This window comes from Opisthocomus hoazin, chromosome 2, assembly GCF_030867145.1.
Source record: "Opisthocomus hoazin isolate bOpiHoa1 chromosome 2, bOpiHoa1.hap1, whole genome shotgun sequence".
Classification (NCBI taxonomy): domain Eukaryota; kingdom Metazoa; phylum Chordata; class Aves; order Opisthocomiformes; family Opisthocomidae; genus Opisthocomus; species Opisthocomus hoazin.
This window is the reverse complement of record NC_134415.1, coordinates 12,878,488-12,899,331: the sequence shown is the minus strand read 5'-3', so window position 1 is coordinate 12,899,331 and position 20,844 is coordinate 12,878,488. Positions and strand designations below refer to the sequence as shown.

Below are 20,844 nucleotides of genomic sequence, written 5' to 3'. Positions count from 1 at the left end.
CTAAGCGGGAACAAGCCAGTGTGCAGAATGATTTTGACAGAAAACTCTTGTGAGTTGCAAGGATACAGGAAGATCAGAGGTTTGTGATGGGAGAAACTGGGCTTAAAATGGCTGGAGGATGAGGTTAGGACTACAGCTTGACTGGAAACTGCTTTGTAGGAAGGAAGGGAGACAGATCTTTCTGACACCAGGGAGGATGCGGAGTAGGACCAGCTGGAGAAAGAAACAAGGACAAAATTGGTGAAGTCACTGAAGATGATAGAGAAACTGGAGTAGAGCAACAAGGACTGTTAACGTGGGAGATTAAGAGTGTTGGTGATCAAATATGGGGAAAAGGTGTCAGATGAGGCACGTAAGGGAGGCAGAAGGGCAGATCTTGAACTGGCAGGATGACGAAATCGGCCCATTGTACCAAAAATGCCTGTGTAAGGAGCTAGAACTGGAAACCAAGTTTAGATAACCAGGTATGGAGAGTAAGACTGGAAAATGATACTCATGTCCAGGGGCGGAGAAGAGACCAAATGAGAAGAGGGACAGATTGGAGACCATAGGGCAGAAGAGACCAAGCTTGCATTCCCCGCAGATATCTCAGAGGGAAGCCTACAGCTTCTGTGCAAATGATTAGTACAGACTGTTCTGCTCTAAACCAACGCTGGTGAAACTGATCACCTCTCAGCTCAAACATGAACGAACTGGGACAAAGTTATAACAAAACATTACACAGAATGCAAAACCTAACAAAGTTTTCACACTTTCTAACTTTTGATTATCTGTGAAACTTTGATTTGTCTCTTTCATTAATTATGCTATTAATCTTCAATTATGAAACCATATTTATTTTTTTCCATAGGCTTTCTCTTATGATCATTTTAAATGCTTGACTTTGCCATCTCAGTAATCTTCTTTTAATACAATCTTCCTCCAATATGTAATCAAATTACACTGTAATAACAGATAAAAAATGCAGGCATTGTTTTAGTTGCTCGTTAATTGCTCATATAGTTAAAATGCTCACTAATTCGCACAATGTGGGTTCTGACAATGGATTTCATAGTCGTTACTACAAATTGGTCGGGTTTTCCTGTAATTTCTTTGAGTGGACTCTCATGATTTAACTGAGAACCATGTGAAAATTCTCCCAATTAGTTGAAGTGTCTAGGCTTAGGATGAGATAATGTGACCTGATTTTTTTAGCTCTGACCTCTCTGGAGTGTTTCAAAGTGTGTTGGGCGTGTAGTGTAATCTCTCAGTATCGTGTATGACTGAATGCTGGTCTGAGCTGGGCTGGTATTTTTTTATATTATTTCCCTTATCATCAGTCTGTGCTTGTGCACTTTAAACAGTTGAAGAAGTCTACAAATGTTTAGCCCTGTAAAATTCCTTCTGGCAGCCATCAAAGTGAACAAACTACAGGCTTCTCTGTAGTTCGTTGGAATTCACTCTGTACAGCATAAGGAGTAGAAAATGGCACAAAAGTAAGCATTTTCTTTTACCATTTTAATAAATTTTCTAGTAATAGTTTCAGCATCTTTGACTGCAATGTTCTGTGCTTCTTTGGTCACAAAGGAAACATCACAGACATACTGAAGGTGGGTATGATAGAAGAGGAGCTTTCCTCAGGCTCAAACATATATTTGCAAGAAAGTAGGGACATCCCTGAGACAAGATGTTTAGAGATAGTTGGTTGTTATGTAACACCAATGCTAAATACACACTTAAGCTTTGAAACTAGACAGAAAATGAGATTTCATACACAGGGAATTCAGATATCGAGCTTCTTTTTCCTTTTTTTTTCTTTTTCCAGTTTCCTTTTTTTTTTTTTCCCCTCCAAATTAGGATGAAAAGCTGAAATAGTGATGAATTAGTGATATTTTTTTCAGTATTAATAATTTCAAACAATATTGATCTAGAACTGTGAAGAAGTGTTCCTCCATGGAAATTATTTTTGGCCTTTTTTTTTCACCCTTTGTAGAAGTTGTTTATTTCTTTTAGGAAATCATCTGTTAAGATAAAATTTTATTTCATGCTGAAAAAATGTTGTATCCAAAAATGTTACCTTAGCTAAACGTACACTAAATATGGAATTTTTGTAAAATATATCATCTCCAGTTTTGTATGTCCTTTAAACAGCTCACCATCAGCTATATTGAATCACTGATGCCCACCAGCGAACGCCAAAAGCAGCTGATGCGCCAGTATTGCTTTGAATGTGACTGTCTTCTCTGCCAGAATCAAGAAAAGGTGAGTTAAGTGAAGAACTCCCTTGCCAATGAAACAGTATTTTCCAAGGTCTGTCAGCAGCTTCCCCTCCTTTATGTAATATTTATCTTTTGCTGCTAATTGAATGGCCAGAATAGAGAAGAAAATGACCTCTGACCTCAGTGCTCTTTATGTTGCTATGAAAGACAACCATGAAGGAAAGAAAAGCAGGAAATGTTGACAACATAAGAAGAATTTCTTGTCAAAATGCACATTGTTCATAAGGCTAGGAACCACTTTCAGTTCCAAGATGTGGTTCAGATCATTTTGAGATGCAAGGACCGCTGAACATGAGGGTTAACATGACTTTAAGCTGAAAGGAAAGGATTTTTTTTTTCCAATTTGAAAAAGTAATCTTGGAACTTTAACGGAAACCGCTTGTCTGATGCTACAAGGAGGCTATGCTTATCCTCATAACAATGTTAAATTAATTCTCACAAACACCTGCATCAATAATTTTAAAGAACTACCAGGCATATTCAGTAGTTGCTAGAGAGAGTGGTGAACCTCCTTGGATGACTGTTTGTAGCTTTTATGCTCTCTTTCACAAGCTCTTGGTGTAGCAGGTCAGTAGATGTAGTAGCTAAAATTTTATTCAGCATGACCTTTTACTAGGGTTCAGCCTAGGCTGGTTTAATTATATTTTGGGTTGCTTCATATTTATACAACCTGGACAGAATAATTTTGTCTCCAAGCCTGATGAGAGATCAAATGGAATGTGCAAAACAAGGCTGGCTTTATAGCAGTTTGTGCATTTTGTCTCTGTAGTTACATGTACACTTGTTCTTTTTTTAACAAATGCCCATTTTAGGTGAGCCGCATGCCATAAGTAAATGTGTTCCCAGTAGATCAGAGATGGTAAGAAAGGTGTTGAAGAAAATGTGATTCCAATGAGCATGATATGATTCATGAAATAATTGCTGTACTGCAAAAAAGAAAAAAAAGACACCTTTTAAGTTTAAACTCTGTGTTGGGTTGGATGGATGTGTGTGTGTGTGTAGTTTTGTTCAAGCCAAGGTTCACCCATTGAATACATAGTGTATCCTTTGATTCATCAGTAAGCCGCTCAAAAAAGAGATCAGAAAAAGTTTCAGGCTTATGACATAATGCTGGATTACTTCCTGTCCATGTGCAGAAGTTGCTGGCATTCTGTGTCTGAGAAAGATTGCTGTAATGCTCTTCAGAGGCAGTGAAGGGAAGCGAAAACCTCTTTTTGTCTGTCTTTTAAAGATACTCACTCAAGTACCATGGAATCTTAGATTAGTTTGGGGCCATGGCATCCCCACAGATGCAGTGATGATTAAGAAAAATAAGCAGGCTAAAGAGTCGTTAAGGATCGCTTAATAGTTTGTGAAAGGGTAGACAAGAAGTGTAAAGATCATTCAGCATGTGGTATATTTTAAGAAACAAGATCCACAGGCTGGAGTACTCTTCACTCTAAGAGTCAACATACAACATCAAAAGATATTGTGGTGAAATTATATGTGCATATATTGAAGAAAACAATAGTCTTATACACAGGTGAAAAATAATTAATGATTTTTTCTCTTTGAAATTTTTAACTGTGGTTTTAGTTCATCTTCTATAGATCTTTTTTGCCCATTGGCAAAATTCTTTGTGGGGATGATATTGCAAAATGTTTGGAAAGCTTTTAGTGACTGCATTCTAAAATTCTGTTGTTTCCTAATTGTTACCATATAAAGAGGTCTGTGAAGGGCTAGGAACCTCATGTCAACTTTGTCTGTTGATGTCTATGCAGAAGAAATCTTTATCCTCAGCTTCAGTCTAGGATGATTAGATACAGTCTGCAGTAGACATCATGGTACTGGATTTCATTTCTCTGGGACAGAGATTTTATGAATACAACTGTTTACATGACTAACTTGGAAACATAGATATTTTTTCCCCCCCTGTTGATCTCAGCCACTGTTGGTAAGCTTAGAGACATGTAGTACCACAGCTACAGTGGGAGATATTATTTTCGGAAATTCTGTTTTTTTAAATGACAGAATGGCTAGGTTTAGATGCTTAAAAGTCACCAGTTGGCAAAATTATTCAATAATATGCCTGCTGAAATACCCCTGATACTGACACAAATTTCTGAGAGATCTTGGAAAAATTTTAGAAGGCAAAGTCTTCGTCAGCAGAATAGGCAATGGCTGCAACTTTGGGTCATCAAGGGTGGCAGATTCAATAAATATAATCAGCTAACAGTAAATTCACATGTTACAGCATTGCTTTGCAAATACGATGCCTTAGTCAACAGCAATCCATCACATAAGCCTTTTTTATAAGTAAAAATGCGAATTCCAGTTTGGCTAAGAAATGCTTTATGCCTTCAAGTAAATTTTTGAGTGTTGGGGATTTTTTCAGTTGTAGTCATCTCATCAGAAAAGCTAGAATCCTTTTTCGAAAAAACACTTACAGAGATCATAGCTTCTTGTTACTCCCAAGTTCCAGACTTGCTGAGTGTGCCTGACAGCTGCTGAGCACATACTAGAGACCAGTGAAAGCAGAGGAATCACTCCTGAGAAGCACACATCAATTTGCAGTAAAACTATGTCATTTCCATTGTAGCTTTTGTTCTATATCTTTTGTAATCTTTTAAAAGTGATAATGAGAATCCGGTGGGAAGTATACATTACAGTTTATATGAAGGGCATATAAACCTTATATGTATTAGTACTGCAGTTGCATGTATGCTTATTTATTCATATTTATAAAAATACTTTGCAAATTTCTTTCAATGAAGTTCATGTCTCCTGCTATATTCTCTAAAGGCTTGTTCATTTAGTCTTATGTGCTCAAGTGAAGATGGGAGATGGTATCAAGTTTCTGTTCTCAAGTCAGTTACTGACTTTGTAAGTGACCTTGGATAATTCATTTTATTCAAAAGCAACCTTTGCCCGTATTTTTCATAATTAGTGAGAAGCTACCATTTCAATTGGAGCTAAAAAGATTTTTTACTAGAAACCAGACCAGTCTGTCTAAATTGGGGACCATTTTTGTGAATGTTCTGTGAAGCTCTGTTTTGCTCTGTTTCCCCAAATGCAGCATGAAGATGGCAATCTGTACTTTTGCTGGGTATTCTGATGTCCCAAGGATAATAAAGAAAGATGCCACATTTTCTAAGGTCTTTTAGCTTTAACTGCTGGGTTTTTAATGAGAATAATTCCTTGAAGTGGAATGGTTTGAGGGTTAGTTGAAATTTAGTTATGTGCTTTGTGCAGTTACCATTGCCATGTGGTATGTTAGTGCTGTAAAACAAACAAACAAAAGGTCGTATTTAACCTCAGAGACATCTACGTGAGCAAACAACAGATTTAGCCTACACAACGCTACTGATTTCTGCTAACTTTGGCTAGACATCTAATCTAAGCCAGTTTTTAGCCTCCCTCCATACCCAAAGAAAAGACAAGCAGTTCATTCATACTGTCTTGAAGTAGAGATCTATGAAAACTGGAATGGATAAAAGACATTGAAAGAATTCCTTCAAGTAAATACCCACACTTTAGACAGATAAAGTTGGGTGAGATGTATTATGCTGCTCCATGAAGTGTACATAAACATAAAATCAAGAATCGCATGAGTATGTTTCTGTGCTAGCTGAGATGGATAGCAGAGTGCAGTTGCAACTCTGTAGATTTCAGCAAACAGCATCCAGATTGTCGGTAGAAGCTGTTTATGCAGATCACTTCAAGCATTTGCCTCTGGCTGCTGCTGTAGAGAAATATATCTTACAGCCAGTGTCACTGCTTCTTCACTGTTATTTGTGCTAAAATTGATTAAACTTGAGTAGAGGTTACATCACACTACAATCACACAGTTTAGCTATGCATACAAACAAGAGTAGTGTGTCAAAGTGCTCTTTTGCCATTTTAGGATATATCATTCTGTGTGGACTTTTTCTAATATTTCAGGTCTCTGATGAACTATGATTTAAGAGGCAACTAATCTGTGAAGAAATATTCTTTATTTCCATTTACTGTAATATTTCATGCCACAGCTATATAAAACAGCAAAATTCACTCCGACACCAGCAATGACTTTAAAATTCACAGTCACTTGGTCTTTTTAGCTAAATATGGCAACTTCATACAGCGTAAGAATCTTCTCTAACCACTCCCTAAGTATACACAGTTCACTTGCACAGTTGTCTAGATCTGAGACTGTAATATGACAAAAGCTGGATTTCCTGGTATACTTATGCTGCAGCCCAACCACAAGGACCCTGTTGAAGCTGAAGTTGTTGAAGTTGGGCATCAGCTTCAGCTGATGCACACTGGCACACTCGGTGGGAGCAGACACAGCCCTAGACCAGCTGGAGAGGTCCATGGCTGCACAGTCACAATTGCATTGCACATCATGGGAGCAAACATTCCTCACTGGTCATTGCTGATGAAAGGACTTCAAAGTGAATCTCTGCTTGCTATACATTAGTAGTTTTTCATCTGCCTCTCCAACTGTGGGCACAGCCATGCAATAATCTGGGCGCATAGCTGTCTTGAAGGATGAGAAAATATGAGGACAGACAGTGGCAACTAGCTGGACCTGTGGATCTCAGATCATTTTTAGTGCCTGGACCTCAATGTCGGCTGTGTTTTGATTCTGAGAGGTCATACCATAATGCAGTCTCTTTTAGCAACTGGTCAAGCAGCCTGGCTGCCGATTTGACAAGAGAAGAGTAACAAGTGCTAACACATCAGCATAAACCAGTTAAGATAAGATTGAGGTGACCCTTCTTGCAGTACAGTTACTGCCAAATTAAATGGCAGTAGCTGCAAATATAAACAATATTTTAAATTGATTTTGGCCCAGGTTGGAAAAAAAAATCAGTAACTAAAAAAGGTGGAAAAAAAGTCTTTCTAAAAGTCACTCATAGAATATTTTCTGACTGTAAGTACTCTAAGTTATTGCTACTGTGCTGTCTTCAGTTCATTGTATCTCTGTCAGCTTTATACATTGTTATTTGCTCCATTTTAAGATCAGTCTCTACAGTTATTTGGAAATGTGTGCCTTCCTAAAAGCTGAACTCTTGGCAACATATTACCATTCCAGCACATAAAAGCCCGTTACATTAATTCTAATTAAAGATGGGATTACATTGATGACAAACATTTTAAATGGAGAACAGTTTTTTCCACAGTCATGAGCCAGGGTATTGTTCACATTTTACATTTTCAGCCATGGATTTCAGAGAGAATTGTGCTTATAGAATCACTTTGTTATGAATTGTCTTTCTCCTTTGGAGCCAGGATTTAATGTTTTAGTCTAGCTTGGGTTTTGGAAGGCTTGTATTTATCACAAGGTTAAAAGCAATGGGTTTGAATCTGAATATTTTTTATATTTGGCCAGTATTTGGTAGTTGCCAAAGCTAATAATAACATAATGCCAGTAAGTATGTTATTCCTTTAATCAGTTTATTGCTTTGCTTAGTACTTATATTGCTACCTGAGTTTTGGTAGAGAACATCACAAGTCCAGTTTCCAACTCAAGGACTCTCAAAATTAGGTCACCTGAACAGCAGCCAAGCCATCTACATAAAAATGTCGTCTGCAATTCTTTAGCTGGTATTGCACTTCGATACACCCACCAACTCTTTTATAAAAAACCACTGAATAGGTTCCTGAACATACTAGAAGTTATCAAATTCTTCTCCTACCCTAGGACACAACACAACTGTAGTTTAGAAATTTAATCAGATGTAATTGGTCCTCTGTGTAAGTTGATCAAATTTGTTGGTGTTGCATATATCCACGGTTGATTTGCCTCACTGAGGTTTCTGAGAGATGGTTGAATATGGCCAAGGGTAGAATTTACACAATGTTTTCACCTTTGATCTTCATGTTTGGTGAGAGCAATCCCATTGAAGAACATGTGCTTAAATCACAGAGGCATTGTTACTTGAAAAATATTGTTGTTGACTGTTGTTTTGAATTAGAATGTAAAGCCTTCATTTAAGATCACTGTACTGGTGTTAGTACAAAAATATTACCCCTCCCTCAGGGAGTATATATTTAGGACACAGGAAATACAAAATTGTATGTTAAGAATTGCCTTTTTAAATTGCTGAATCGGCAAGTTCCAGAAGTTTGTGTCCCAGTTTCTCCAATATTTATTTATTTTCAGGCATTTGCATTCTCACTAAGTTTTCCAAGTACAATATGAAAGATGAGATCTCCAAACTAATTCAAATGATGTAGCTTGGGAAGCAAGGTTTAAATAGGATCATTGAAAACAAGTCTGTTCATACAGCTAACTGAACATAAAATCACTTGATCAAAGCAAAAGTAAAGTAGGAGCATCTGTATCTCTAGTCATGATTCTAAGGTACTTGCTAAGTAGCAAGGTACTAAGAGTATTTTAAAAAAAAAGATCAGGACTTTGTTCAAAGAAAATGCTGGTTTAATCCATTTCTTATCAAAAGACAGGGTTTGCAGTCATTCATTTTAGAAATCATCTGTTCATTCCTCATTTTCTTTTTACTGTTTTGCCATTAGAACTGCCTTTGAAGCAAACTACAGAGGGAAGTTGAGCCAGAGCTCAGTCATATTTCACCCACCACCCTTTCAGCCCAACATTAGTACAGCCAGTGCCTACAAAAGCCAGTGGCAGCAATTAGCAGCCCATTGGGACACAATGCTGATTCTTTCCATAGGTGGTTGGCTGATTAACAGCTCCTTCCTTCTGCCAAGACATTTGGTAGTGATGTAAACCCTGGATGGGTTCCTGAAATCCAGCAGTCAATCTGACACTCTGCAGTTCCATTTCTGAGGATCTTACTCTCTTGGGATGTATTGCCAAACAGCCAAGGACAGAGGGCTTTTCCCCCCCCCCCCCCAGTGCCAAAAATAACACTAAAAACCAAGGCAACTGCTTCTAATTTCTGGGCTCTCTTGTTCATTAACAAAGGCATCATCTCTTCAGCGTCTTAGCATTTCTTACATGAATTCTGAGGATTCTTCTGTCTTTCAACATTGTAACTTTTCTCCATCAAAGGGCAGTCCCACAGACAGTGACAAATGGACCGTGATCATTTTTTCCATGACAGCTTACCTCTCCCAGCTTCTTCAGGACTCTCAGCGTGCTCTGGTCACGACTTGGCAGCAGTCAGCTGGAGCTCACTTGCATTGTCAAAGGCCATGGAAAGATTCTGCTATTCTTACAAACAGACAGGAGTTCAGAGCTGTACACAGACTCCTTTCTTGTTCAGGGGATCCTTAATAAGGAAACCTGTATCAGTTTGGTCCAACAATTTCATATTTGGAGCCGACGTAGGAGTTGGAGTGTGGCACTCTCCCAGGAGTCCAGCTCATCGGAGGGGAGCAGAATCTCATTCCTTTGAGAACCAGCCATGTAAGAGGAAATGTAAATCTTCTGGCTGATGTTTTAAGCAGAAATACTTTTTTACCAAGGGGAGGGAATCTGCTCTCATCGCTGTTTCAGGCTGTAGTGTGAACATTTAAGTGCCCAGCTAGCAGAGTTTCCCCTTTTCAGACATCCAGCTTCCTCGGGACCGTCATTAGAAGTAGTTATCACTGTTCTGATTTTTTTTTCAGATGGTGTCATTCCTATAGCAGTCACTATTTGGTCTCTGCTGAACGGTAAACAGAAATAAGAAAAGTCTCACTCCAGGTTAGCACTCCGAAACAGACATAGAAGATAGAATATGCTGAGAGAAACAGCAGTAATTTAAAATTTATACAAGACTAGATCAGACAACTACTTTTCCAAACACCTTTTCTTGCAGTGACTTTGGGGAGACTAGTTCACAAATTTTTTCTAAATATATTTTGAAGCCAGTCATTGCTTTATCTGATCTTGAATCTCTGAATTCTCTTCCGCTGGAGTTGCTCTAAGGTCTTGTGTGTTTCAGCCTGTCAAGGTGGTTTCTATCAGTAGTACCTGAGGGAATAATCTGGATTTTGGATGCCTTTTCTTGATCTGTTTATCAGTCACTTTCTTCTACTCTGCAGGATGTTCAGTCTTTTTAAATACCATGAATTAGGTAATTTACTTGAAATATGGTAGATTTTAGTTCAAATCCCATTTCAGTCAGGAAAAAAAGATGTCGCAGCTTTCAACTGCAGAGTTTTCTGGATTGTCTGGGATTCAATTTTCTGGGTTCAAAAATCTGTTCTATTGAAGGTCTTCCACTTTGGACAAAATAATACCTGCATCAGAGCAAGAATGACATTTCATCCTAGGTGCCAAGCATTCCCTATGGGGTAGGAGGATCCCATGATTCTGTCAGTGCTTAAGGCCATGGGTGAGGTTCAGGTGAGTCCAGGATACAGACAGTTCACCAGGCTTTTTCTCTAGATTCCTGCTCCCAATCCAGTAGAAGTAGGAGCTTGGATCTTTGTCTTCCCAAGTCTATGTTGCAACTAAGGGGCTTTGAATTAAAAAAAAAAAAAAAAAAAAAGGAAAAAAAAAAAAAAAGAAAAGAAAAGAAAAAAAAAGAAAGTGATTGGAAATACCTTTTTCTCATCAGTTCTGTGGATGTAAGCTAAATCCCTTTCTGACAAGGAATGAATTTTACCATTTATCTTTAAAAGCCCAAACCAGGAAACCAACAATATATGGGCTGATTATAACTTCAAACTTTGCTGACATGCTGTATATTTTCCTCCCTCCATTTCACTGTTTTCTCCCCTGCTAGACTTTCAGCCCTTTGGAGTGATTACTCTTTTTACATTGCACAGCCTAAAAACCTGTAAAAGAGTGTAGCTGTGATTCTGATACTGCCAGATTTATAAATAATAGCGACAGTAAATACAAACATTCTGACTCACACTGACATGGAGGCAGAAAACAAGGTGGAAAAGGACTCTTGACTATCAACAAATTTGTGAGTAACTTGAAATAGCACACAAATTTATTGTCTCACTGAAGTTTTTTTACGATAGGCCATCTTCAAATAATTTCAGCAAAAGCTTTTGTCATTGCCAAACTCATTCCCTGTTGAAAACATTACCCAAAACTAGTCCAGAGGAACCTTTTTTGTTGTGGAAGAACAACTTCTTTCAATTGCTGTTCCTATGATGCTCCTTCATATCAGTGCATCCTGTGTCTTTCTCTTCCGATTCTGAATGTACTTCCTTCATATTCCAAAATCCTGGTTCCTGATGCCATCCTGATAGTATACTGTGTACTTTCTTTATGATGTTGGGCAGTTTGTTGTCTTTATGTTTTATTTTCCTTAGCTGAAAAATTGTGCTAATAAATCTTACCTTTCTTAGAGTATCTTTTTTCTGAGATCAGTTACTGTCCATTCAATGCCTGGAAATCACTAGAATGAAGTACTGCATGTACAGTTGTTGTAAATGCATGGTAAAAGAAAAGATTAGCTTCATTGCTATGCCTGTTGTCCTAGTTTTCTGATAATTCCAATCAGAGGAGAGGAATAATAAGTGGTTTTGTAAAGCAGACTTGTGCACAATGAGTCCTGAAGTAAGATCATTGTTTTACTAAAAAAAAAAATTAATCTAGTTGTCCAGATTTTAATCTGGTAATCTGCCCCATCATTAAATCTATGAACTAAACAATGTCCTTAGTCTGTCTACTTCCTACAAGGAACAGTGTATTCTGTGATCCATTTCACTGCAATTACTTTTTGTGAAGTGGACTTGTATCTACACTGGACAAAAAGAGATATTAAAGGAAAAAGCAATATTGTATGCATAAATGTATGTACATTGGTACATGTATGGAACAGGGAAAATTTTAAAGATATTATACCTTTTTAGTGAACAATATATTGCACATGCAGTACATTTTGGTGGTTGTTATCTTTTGCTACTATTTGTTTTGTGATCTTTGGTAAGTAATGTACAGCCTTGTTTCATGTCTCCCTCCATAAAACAGATAGAGAAATGCCCGTTATACAAGTAATGTTAAAAAGATTAATTATTCTTTAGAACATCTCAGTATGAAACTTACTACAAAGACTCACATTGATGTTATTTCCCATGCCATACTGTGGAAGTGCATTTTTCACTCTCCTCTTCTTATTTAAATGAGGAAAGATGGCTTTCCTGTCATCTGCCTCTAAACTTTTAGACACTCTTTGCAAGCCAAATGTTTTTTTTAATTTTATTTTTTGAAAGATTGATTGATTAATTGGTTGATTGATTTAGGACACTCTGGCAAGGTCATCAGGTATCATGACTTCATTTTAATTGTTTTTTGGTAGTGTAATTCTTCAAAGTTTGGGGCTTTAGCTGAATTCATAGGAAGCACCATTGCTTAAGAAAGACAAAATCAGGCTCTTCAGTGCCTAAATCAGTTCCAGTCCTTAACTAATATCCTCTGAGGTCTATTAAAGCAAGAATGAGATCATCTGAATAGTAGTGAAGTCTATAACTTTTGAGACTGTAAAACTGCAGACTGAATGCTTTGGATTGCAAAATTGCAATGATAACGAATGTACCATATCAATTTCTTGCCAATAATTTAATTAATATCACAACAATGCAGTAACTAAAGCTGTAGTTATAAATTTCACATTTATGATCTCTATTTTTAGACATGAGTAGGAAATTTTTTGTTGTATAAAAGGCAGCAGGCTTGAAAAGGCTGAATTTACTCTGGCCACATGAATTACAGAAAAGGGCTGTGTAATTTATTGACCCGTTGCGGGGCATCCTGCTATTTTCCACAAGAGTGCTCAGTGAATTTTACGAAAGCCGTTGACTACACTGCAAACAGTGATTTGAGTTGGGGAGCATGGTAAAACAGTGTATCACAACTCTGCCCAAGATTTACCTGACCATGGTCATTAAGAAATATTTGTTGCTGCATCTTATTGCCTTAAAAAAAATAATGCATGAATCTTTGTCTTAGTGCTGACAAGTGTTGGATATAAACTAAAGTTTCTGCTCTTCCTTTCAAAGTATCTAGACAACTAAATTTTACTCTCAAAATATTTCTGGTGTAGGACTTTAAGTTAAGTTTGCATCATTCCCATGAACAAAAAAGATTCCTTTTGAGCTTTGAAAGCTTTTCATATGATTCCAGCTAGTGCCTAATAATGCAGTAGTTTGAATCTATAGACGTTTGATATAAGATGGAAAGATACTGTGAAGTTTTTGCTAGTCCACTGTATGTGGTTAATGAAGGTGGGGATCCGTGCAAAATGAACTTTTTCTCCCCTATCCCAAACCCTCACCTGCAAAAGAATTTTTCAAACGGAGGGGTTGAGATAGCATGCCTTTCAGAGGGGTGGCACTCATCCATCTGACTGGGAAAAATCCTTTAGGAGAACAATGTTTTTTAAGCAATGAGGGAAAGACTGACTGGAGAGTACTGATCAGGAGACAGAAACATAGATTACTAGTACCATGAAATGTTTGGGAAAATTAGAAATCCAATATAGATTATGTATCGCCAGTTATGTTGTTCCAGCAGGTCCCATAAACAGTTGTTTACATGTGAGTCAAGAAGTCTAACTTTCAGTACATGTTTCGTGATCTGGGCTACCTCTCCTTGCTTTGAGTCACCTTGGCCAATCACCATTGATTGCTGAGGCACGTAAAAGCTTGTAACGATGGCAGTCAACAGGAACCAGCTGCATGATAGCTATTCAAACAGTAAATAAAGGCCCTGAGAAATATTCAAGGGTCTTAGAATAGTTTCCATGACATTATGACACCTTGGAGAATGTCCTTTTCTCTCTCTGGGTTGTGGCCATTAAAGACTGGAAGAACCTCTGCTGGTTTAAACTGGTGTTAGTTAAAGGATAGTCAATAATAATTCTCCAAAGTAGAAGTTCTTGAAATGACATCATCTGTACAACATCTTTGAAAGGTATTTGCATACCTCTCCTTTGATTATATGAAACGAATATTCAGCTAGGTGATGATGAAATTTGTTGGCAAAATTCCAGAGGAGGAAACTCCAGATACTGTGCTCTCTGAAGATCTGCAGTTGTACAAAATCAACTCAAACTTTTTTTATTCAGGACTTTAAAAAACGGGGAGACTGGTCAGTGTGGATTTGAGCGTTGACACTAAATATCCATGCAACATGCTGGTGAGTTTTCATCAGCGCTCTAGGAATTGCCACTTTCACTTATGAGATCTGTCAAATATTTCAAGGTACAGAGTAGACTGATCAATTGTGTATGTTCTTAACCATGTTGCATGGGCTTTTCTAAACCCTAAATTCCCTGTATTTTATACCCATTCTTTCAGAAAATGTATGCTGCAGTAAATATTGTTACTTTACATTGCAGTATACATTAAAAAGCATAACTACTATAGATACCATTTTATCATGTGATATATCATGCATTAAGTTGTTAAATTGTTTTGATATTAGTGTTCAAAATAAATGTCTAACTTTATCGAAGTGTATCTTCAGTTAGAACCAGTAATTCAATGGGCACAAATTCTTGGAATCACTGAAGCATAAACTGAACTTTGATACAAAAATAACTACACCTCTACTTAGCGAAGTATTTAGTCATTCACATAAACTTTAATGGGATTTATGCATGCATTTAAGCTTAAGTACATATTTCAATGCACTGATGAATGTGGATTGGATTATGCATTGTGAATACCTAAACAGTCTGAGGATTTCATACCTCCGTATCTCCACAAAATGTCCTCAGTGGCACTCTGTCTCCACAGGTTGAAGAGTTCAGGAATAAAGTAGATTCGCTTTATAGCTATCAGTTATTTTGGTAAGATGGACTTAGAGATTGCCTTAACAAATGTGTAATATTTAAGACAGTTTGAAATACCAGCCTCATAGCTGCCAGGGATTAGGCTGAACAGTATACTTCCTCACGTAACCAAATTACCCACAGGGTGTTTTTGGACTGATGCTGGAAATTGCAGTGGAATTACAAATGTGACAAGAATTTTTGGGTGGTCTGGCATAAGGTCCTATTTCTCTGATGGTGAGCTGTAAATACTTTATTTTTCCTCCCTTCCTCCCATCCTCTGGCTTCTATGAATTGATAAATAGTGAACTTCTATTTATTGCTTTTCCCATGCTCCGATCAATTTTTATTTCAGCTCATAACCTATGCAGCTAGGATGGGAATTTTGCAGTCATCTCTAAACTCTGAAATTAGGAGGTTTGTAAAGGCAGTGCTGTCACAGACATGAAACTCAATCCTGTTGCTCATGGAATAAACCGCAACTTCCACTGTCTTGACTGGAAGTAGGCACTGGCGTCTCGGGCCTGCAAAGTGCCGATCATCACCAAGGGCCTGAGCTCTGTGTATCAAAGGATTTTGTGAAACAGTATGGAGAAAGGGCAATGAAAGCAACTAGGGTAGCTCTAGTGTAATTATGACTCCTTTTTCACAAAAAAGAATAGGAGTATTTAAGGGACCTAGTTTAGAAATAAATACGGGAAATGTTTTTTGGTCAGCAACCAGAATGACCAACACTTAGCTGAAATGACTTCACAAAGTGGTAAGTACTTGTGCCTTTAATTTGAAGAGTCTCCACGTCCAGGCAAGATGCTGGTGAAGTTTAGCTGCATAGCCCTGTGTATTGTTTGTATTTTGACAGATCTCCTTCGAGACTATCTTGCTTTCCTCCTAAGTAGCCTAGCATCCTTGTATGCTGCTTTTTGAGAGAGGAAATACTGTCTGTAATGTTATTGGCTTAGGTTTTTATCACAAAGAGTGCATGTAAAACAGAAAAACTTTAATAATGACACTTGGTCTGTGAGCATTATTCATCTTTGAAAAGTTCAGCTGGGCTGTGATGTTCGAGACTAGCAAAAGCTTTGAGCTTTTTTGCCGTCTTTTTTCTTACCACAGGAATTTATACATATACATTTTAAATATGTATACACTTGTGGTGGGTTGACCCTGGCTGGAGGACAGGTGCCCACCAGAGGTGCTCTGTCACTGCCCTTCTCTGCTGGACAGGGGAGAGAAAATATAATGAAAGGCTTGTGGGTCGAGATAAGGACAGAGAGAGATCACTCACCAATTACCATCATGGGCAAAACAGACTCAACTTGGGGAAACTAGTTTAATTTATTACCAGTCTAAATCAGGATAGGATAATGGCAAATAAAAAATAAATCTTTAAACACCTTACCCCCACCCCTCACTTCTTCCCGGGCTCAACTTCACTCCAGATTTTCTCTACATCCTCCCGCTGAGCAGCGCAGGGGGATGGGGAATGAGGGTTCCAGTCAGTTGATCACACGTCTTTGCCGCTCCTTCCTCCTCACACTCTGCCCTTGCTCCAGCGTGGGGTCCCTCCCACGGAAGACAGTCCTTCACAAACTGCTCCAACATGGGTCCCTTCCATGGGGTGCAGTCCCTCAGGAACAGGCTGCTCCAGTGTGGGTCCCCCATGGGGTCACAAGCCCTGCCAGCAAACCTGCTCCAGCGTAGGCTTCTCTCTCCATGGGGCTATGGGTCCTGTCAGCAGCCTGCTCCAGCACAGGCTCCTCAAGGGTTCACAGCCTCCTTCAGGCATTCACCTGCTCCAGTGTGGGGTCCTCCCTGGGCTGCAGGTGGAGATCTGCTCCACCGTGGACCTCCACGGGCTGCAGGGGAAAAATCTCTGCTCCAGCACCTGGAGCACCTCCTGCCCCTCCTTCACTGACCTGGGTGTCAGCACAGTTGTTCGTTTCACATTGTCTCACTCCTCTCTCTGCTGCTGTTGCTGCAAGTTTTTTATTCTCCTCCTCCTTAACTACATTATCCCAGAGGCGCTACCACCATGGCTGATGGCTCAGCCCTGGGTAGCGGTGGGTCCATCTTGGAGCCGGCTGGCACTGGCTCTATCAGACACAGGGGAAGCTTCTTGCAGCTTCTCGCAGAAGCCACCCCTGTAGCCTCTCCGCTACCAAAACCTGATCACGCAAACCCAATACAAACTCCAAAGATTGTTCTGACAACACACTTAAACATTGAATCCCCGTAATCATCAGTTATATATAATGCTTACCAAATAGTTTCAGAGTGTGTGCATAATAGCGCTGTTTCTACAGTACCCAGCATTTTGATGAATGAATTGGAAGTAATTGCAAAATCATTGCCAGTAAAATTTGTGGTTGACAGAGACTGAGAGAATAATAAACATTTATGAGGACAGGTAAATAACACAGAGTAACTGTAATTGCTTGGTAGATTAGACCTTTTGAAATAAAATATGCCACCACTGCAAAGGTAGAACACATATTCCACATCTGAAATGGAGATCTACAGCTATGATTTATTTCACCACATCTCAGACAGCTACGGTGTAAATGTCGGCATCTGAGCTAGTTACTCTAGACTTCCTTTATGGATAAAATGGAGAAAAATGGATGCACTTTGTTGTTCATCTGACATATTATAGAGGTCTGCTTTAGGATAATACAAGTTACATCCTGAGAGTGCCTCTTTTTCTATGAAAGCTAGAAGGGTAGCCCAAATGTCTACATTTGATCAGATGAATCTCAGCATGGGTATCTGAACTGAAATGGAAAACATTGCATTCTCCTCTGGCAAAGAAGGCTAATGTGACCCTTGAATCTATAGGCAGGGGAGTCAGTAGGAACAGGAATGTCATTTCGCATCAATATAAATCATTTTATGAAATTGCCTTTCTAACATACAGTATACAGATGCAGTGATCTTTGAAAAGGCTGTTTAAAAATGTGTGTGCCTGAAAAAAAATCATGGAAATAGCTGAAGTGGGATTGAAATGGAGAACAGTGGAGTACGAGTCTGACCAAAATGCAATTACTATTTTCAGTGTGCAGAGTTGTGAGCCTGACAGATGTTGGACTTGCAACTGGAGAGACTGAGAACTGTTGGTCTGTTAGCTCCTCTCTTCCTTAGACTTTGAGACTTAATTAAATCTAAGATGTTATTGGGATTAGCTTATCTTAGTCCCATTTGATTTTATTAAATTAAACTGACTTCTTAAAATGGACTTGCTGATCTTAGTTTTCTCCTTATTAAAAGCATCTCATTTTAATAAATTTCCCACAGTTGTTTTTGATGCCTCTTTTTAAATTTCCGAGTAGATATTGTAAAGTTGTAACAAAGTTGAGTAATGTTAAGGGAAGATGATTCATACTACCATGTGAAGGTGCTTGGGTTTTTGCACCAATTGTACACAAGGTCTGGGGAAACTTTCATCTTGATTTGAATGTCTAAGCAGAGCACTTAAACATGAGTGGTGTGAATGACTGTTAAATTTTCCAGTACCTGTACAATTTAGAGTACTACAAACCTGTGCAGTTCTTATGCACTTCCAGACACCAGAGTCAGTAATCCATGAAGAACTAATATCGATTATGTGAGGTGATGCAGCCTACCTGATACTGAGCAATGCACTGCATAGCTGCAATACGGCACCCAACTGCAATGTGTCTTGTTTTACTTTCAGAATTCAAAAATAAAAAGTACGAATTCAATTTGTTCAGCAGTCAGGTTCACCCCTCTCGCAATAACCCCACAGGGAACCCATTTTTTTGTCTGCAGACAGAGTAGCTTTGGAATTGCCATGTGTCCCATTCACTGTCTTCAGAGTTATATGACAGAAAACACAAGGTCGTCTCTTCTGACAGCTCAGCTTCTGGTGAGGACTAGCTTATGTGGGTTGGAAAGGGTAGCTGAACTGGCATTTATGAAGCTGGCATTATTTTTCCTGGGGCAGGGCAGGGGAGCTTTCGAAACTTCAGAAATCACATATAAATCTTTAGAGTTCTATGCATTGATCGTTTCACATATTCACAGTTCTTAACAAAATACAATGACAAGAGTGAAGGTGAGTGAAATCCTCATCTGAGCATCTAGGTTCCTATAAACCACAGCCTTCATAGTAAGAGATGAGAGGTCTTTGATTCTGAGTTTAAACTTCATCCAATATACAAATATAAATCCGGCCCAGGTTCCAGTGTGGAGTCAAACTCTAGTACTACAGTTTGCTGTGCGGTAGCCTGTGCTTACCAGGGAGTACAAGCTTTTCTTCAGCTGTACAATCCTCTGTTACAAACTGTAGTCCCATCACAAAACTGTAGCTTCAAAGTTGAGCACAAATTATCGATGGAAACAAGAAAACCGGAAAATTTTTTATAAGACATGATCTCAGATATTTTGGGAAACCACTCAAGCGTGCTTTCTCTTGCTGTGCGTGTAGCTGCATGCACCTGCGATTGCGGGGCAGGCCCTCGGACCCTGTTTGCCCTGAAGCACTCGTGTCGCAAGCTCAGTTTAGCCACAGTATAGCAGCTTACATATCACATTTGCTCACCGACATTTTTCTTCATCTTACTGAAAGTGGAGCTTCAGAAGATCTGCAATATCTTCTACGTGTTTAATGCTTTCCTTTTATGACCAAGTATGAACCAGTAAGTTACTGAGTTTACTAGAAAAGTAAGTTCAGTAGTTGCTACACTTTTAAATAGAATCAGAAATAGAAAATTGTTATTTATGCTTTCAGAGCGTAATATATCAGAGATGTTTTAAAATGTCATGCCCTAATTTGAATGTGTCTGAGCTCTTCTGACATGTTCTTCAAATAAAACCTAAGAAAAACTCTTCTGATTTGAACCCAGCAAGTAGGTCAGAATTGTTCTGTCAGATGCACATCTGTAGTTGCCACTTAAATTTTTAGAAATTAAGCAAATCATGTAATGTTCATCAATTTATATGAAATGTTCAGATATTTGAGGTACCCATAGCTTTTAAAGTGTTAAAATATAACAGTCCAGAAAACTTCCTTTTTAAATATATTTTTAAAGCTTCCACAAAAAGAGAAAAAGAACAGAATTATATGCTGCTGTCTCTCAGGATTATCTTATATTGTCATAGATTTTTGTGTCCAGAAGGAACTATTATGAGTATTTAGTGTGATTTCTTTGTCTTGAAAAACTATCATACCCAATAATATTTCATATTAAACCCCTAATTTCTGTTTGAACTGTAGTTTATAGTCTTTTAGGATTTCAAATGTTGGGCTAGCAAAGAACAGTGCCTGCTAACATAAAGCAGTGACACTTGAATAGGTAGGGAGCACTTTTAGGAAGTGTGCGAAACAGAGGAGTAGTCAGGGGAAGAGGAGTGGTGTAAAGTAACGGGAAGGAAAGAGAAACATGTATCTGTACATCGAAGGTTATGCTCCTTTCCAAGGAGAGTTCAGTGAAGGATGGGATGTGTTCAAGACATGAGAACAGCAGTAGAGATAGGGAGAGAACTAATTCTTACAGACAAAGTGGGAGCAGAGGAATAGGAGGGAATGGAACAGGTGAACGTTTTCAGATGCTTACTTCTGTGATGGCTGATGTCTGTAGTTGTTTCAGCAGCCAGTGCTTTTAGTATAAATCTTCCTATCACTTCAAGACAGAACCGTAGAACATTTTACATCTGATCACTATGCAAACATATTATAATCCTCATCAGATACCCTCTGTGCATCTTGTTTCTCTCTCTTCTGTTATAGCTTTGTTTTAAGTGGTTATAGCTTCATTTTTACAAGTGTCTCTGATGGAACCTGAACTGTGGAAAACCGTGTAATATTTAAAGCAAATATTGGCATTTAATAGTGTATTGTGTACCATAGACTATTTTTATGAGCATTTACAGGATGCACGGGGCAGAGCTGATCATGT

At 38.4% G+C, this 20,844-nt stretch overlaps 1 protein-coding gene across 5 annotated transcripts in view; it reads left to right on the top strand.

Moving 5' to 3' along the window:
- SMYD3 (SET and MYND domain containing 3) overlaps positions 1–20,844 on the top strand; it is a 426,029-nt gene that overhangs the window by 348,238 nt on the left and 56,947 nt on the right. For all 5 annotated transcript variants that reach the window (XM_075412653.1, XM_075412652.1, XM_075412656.1 and 2 more), the window contains one exon: positions 2,131–2,241. In XM_075412653.1, coding sequence (XP_075268768.1) covers positions 2,131–2,241 — 111 coding nt within the window. The remainder of the gene's footprint in view (positions 1–2,130; positions 2,242–20,844) is intronic.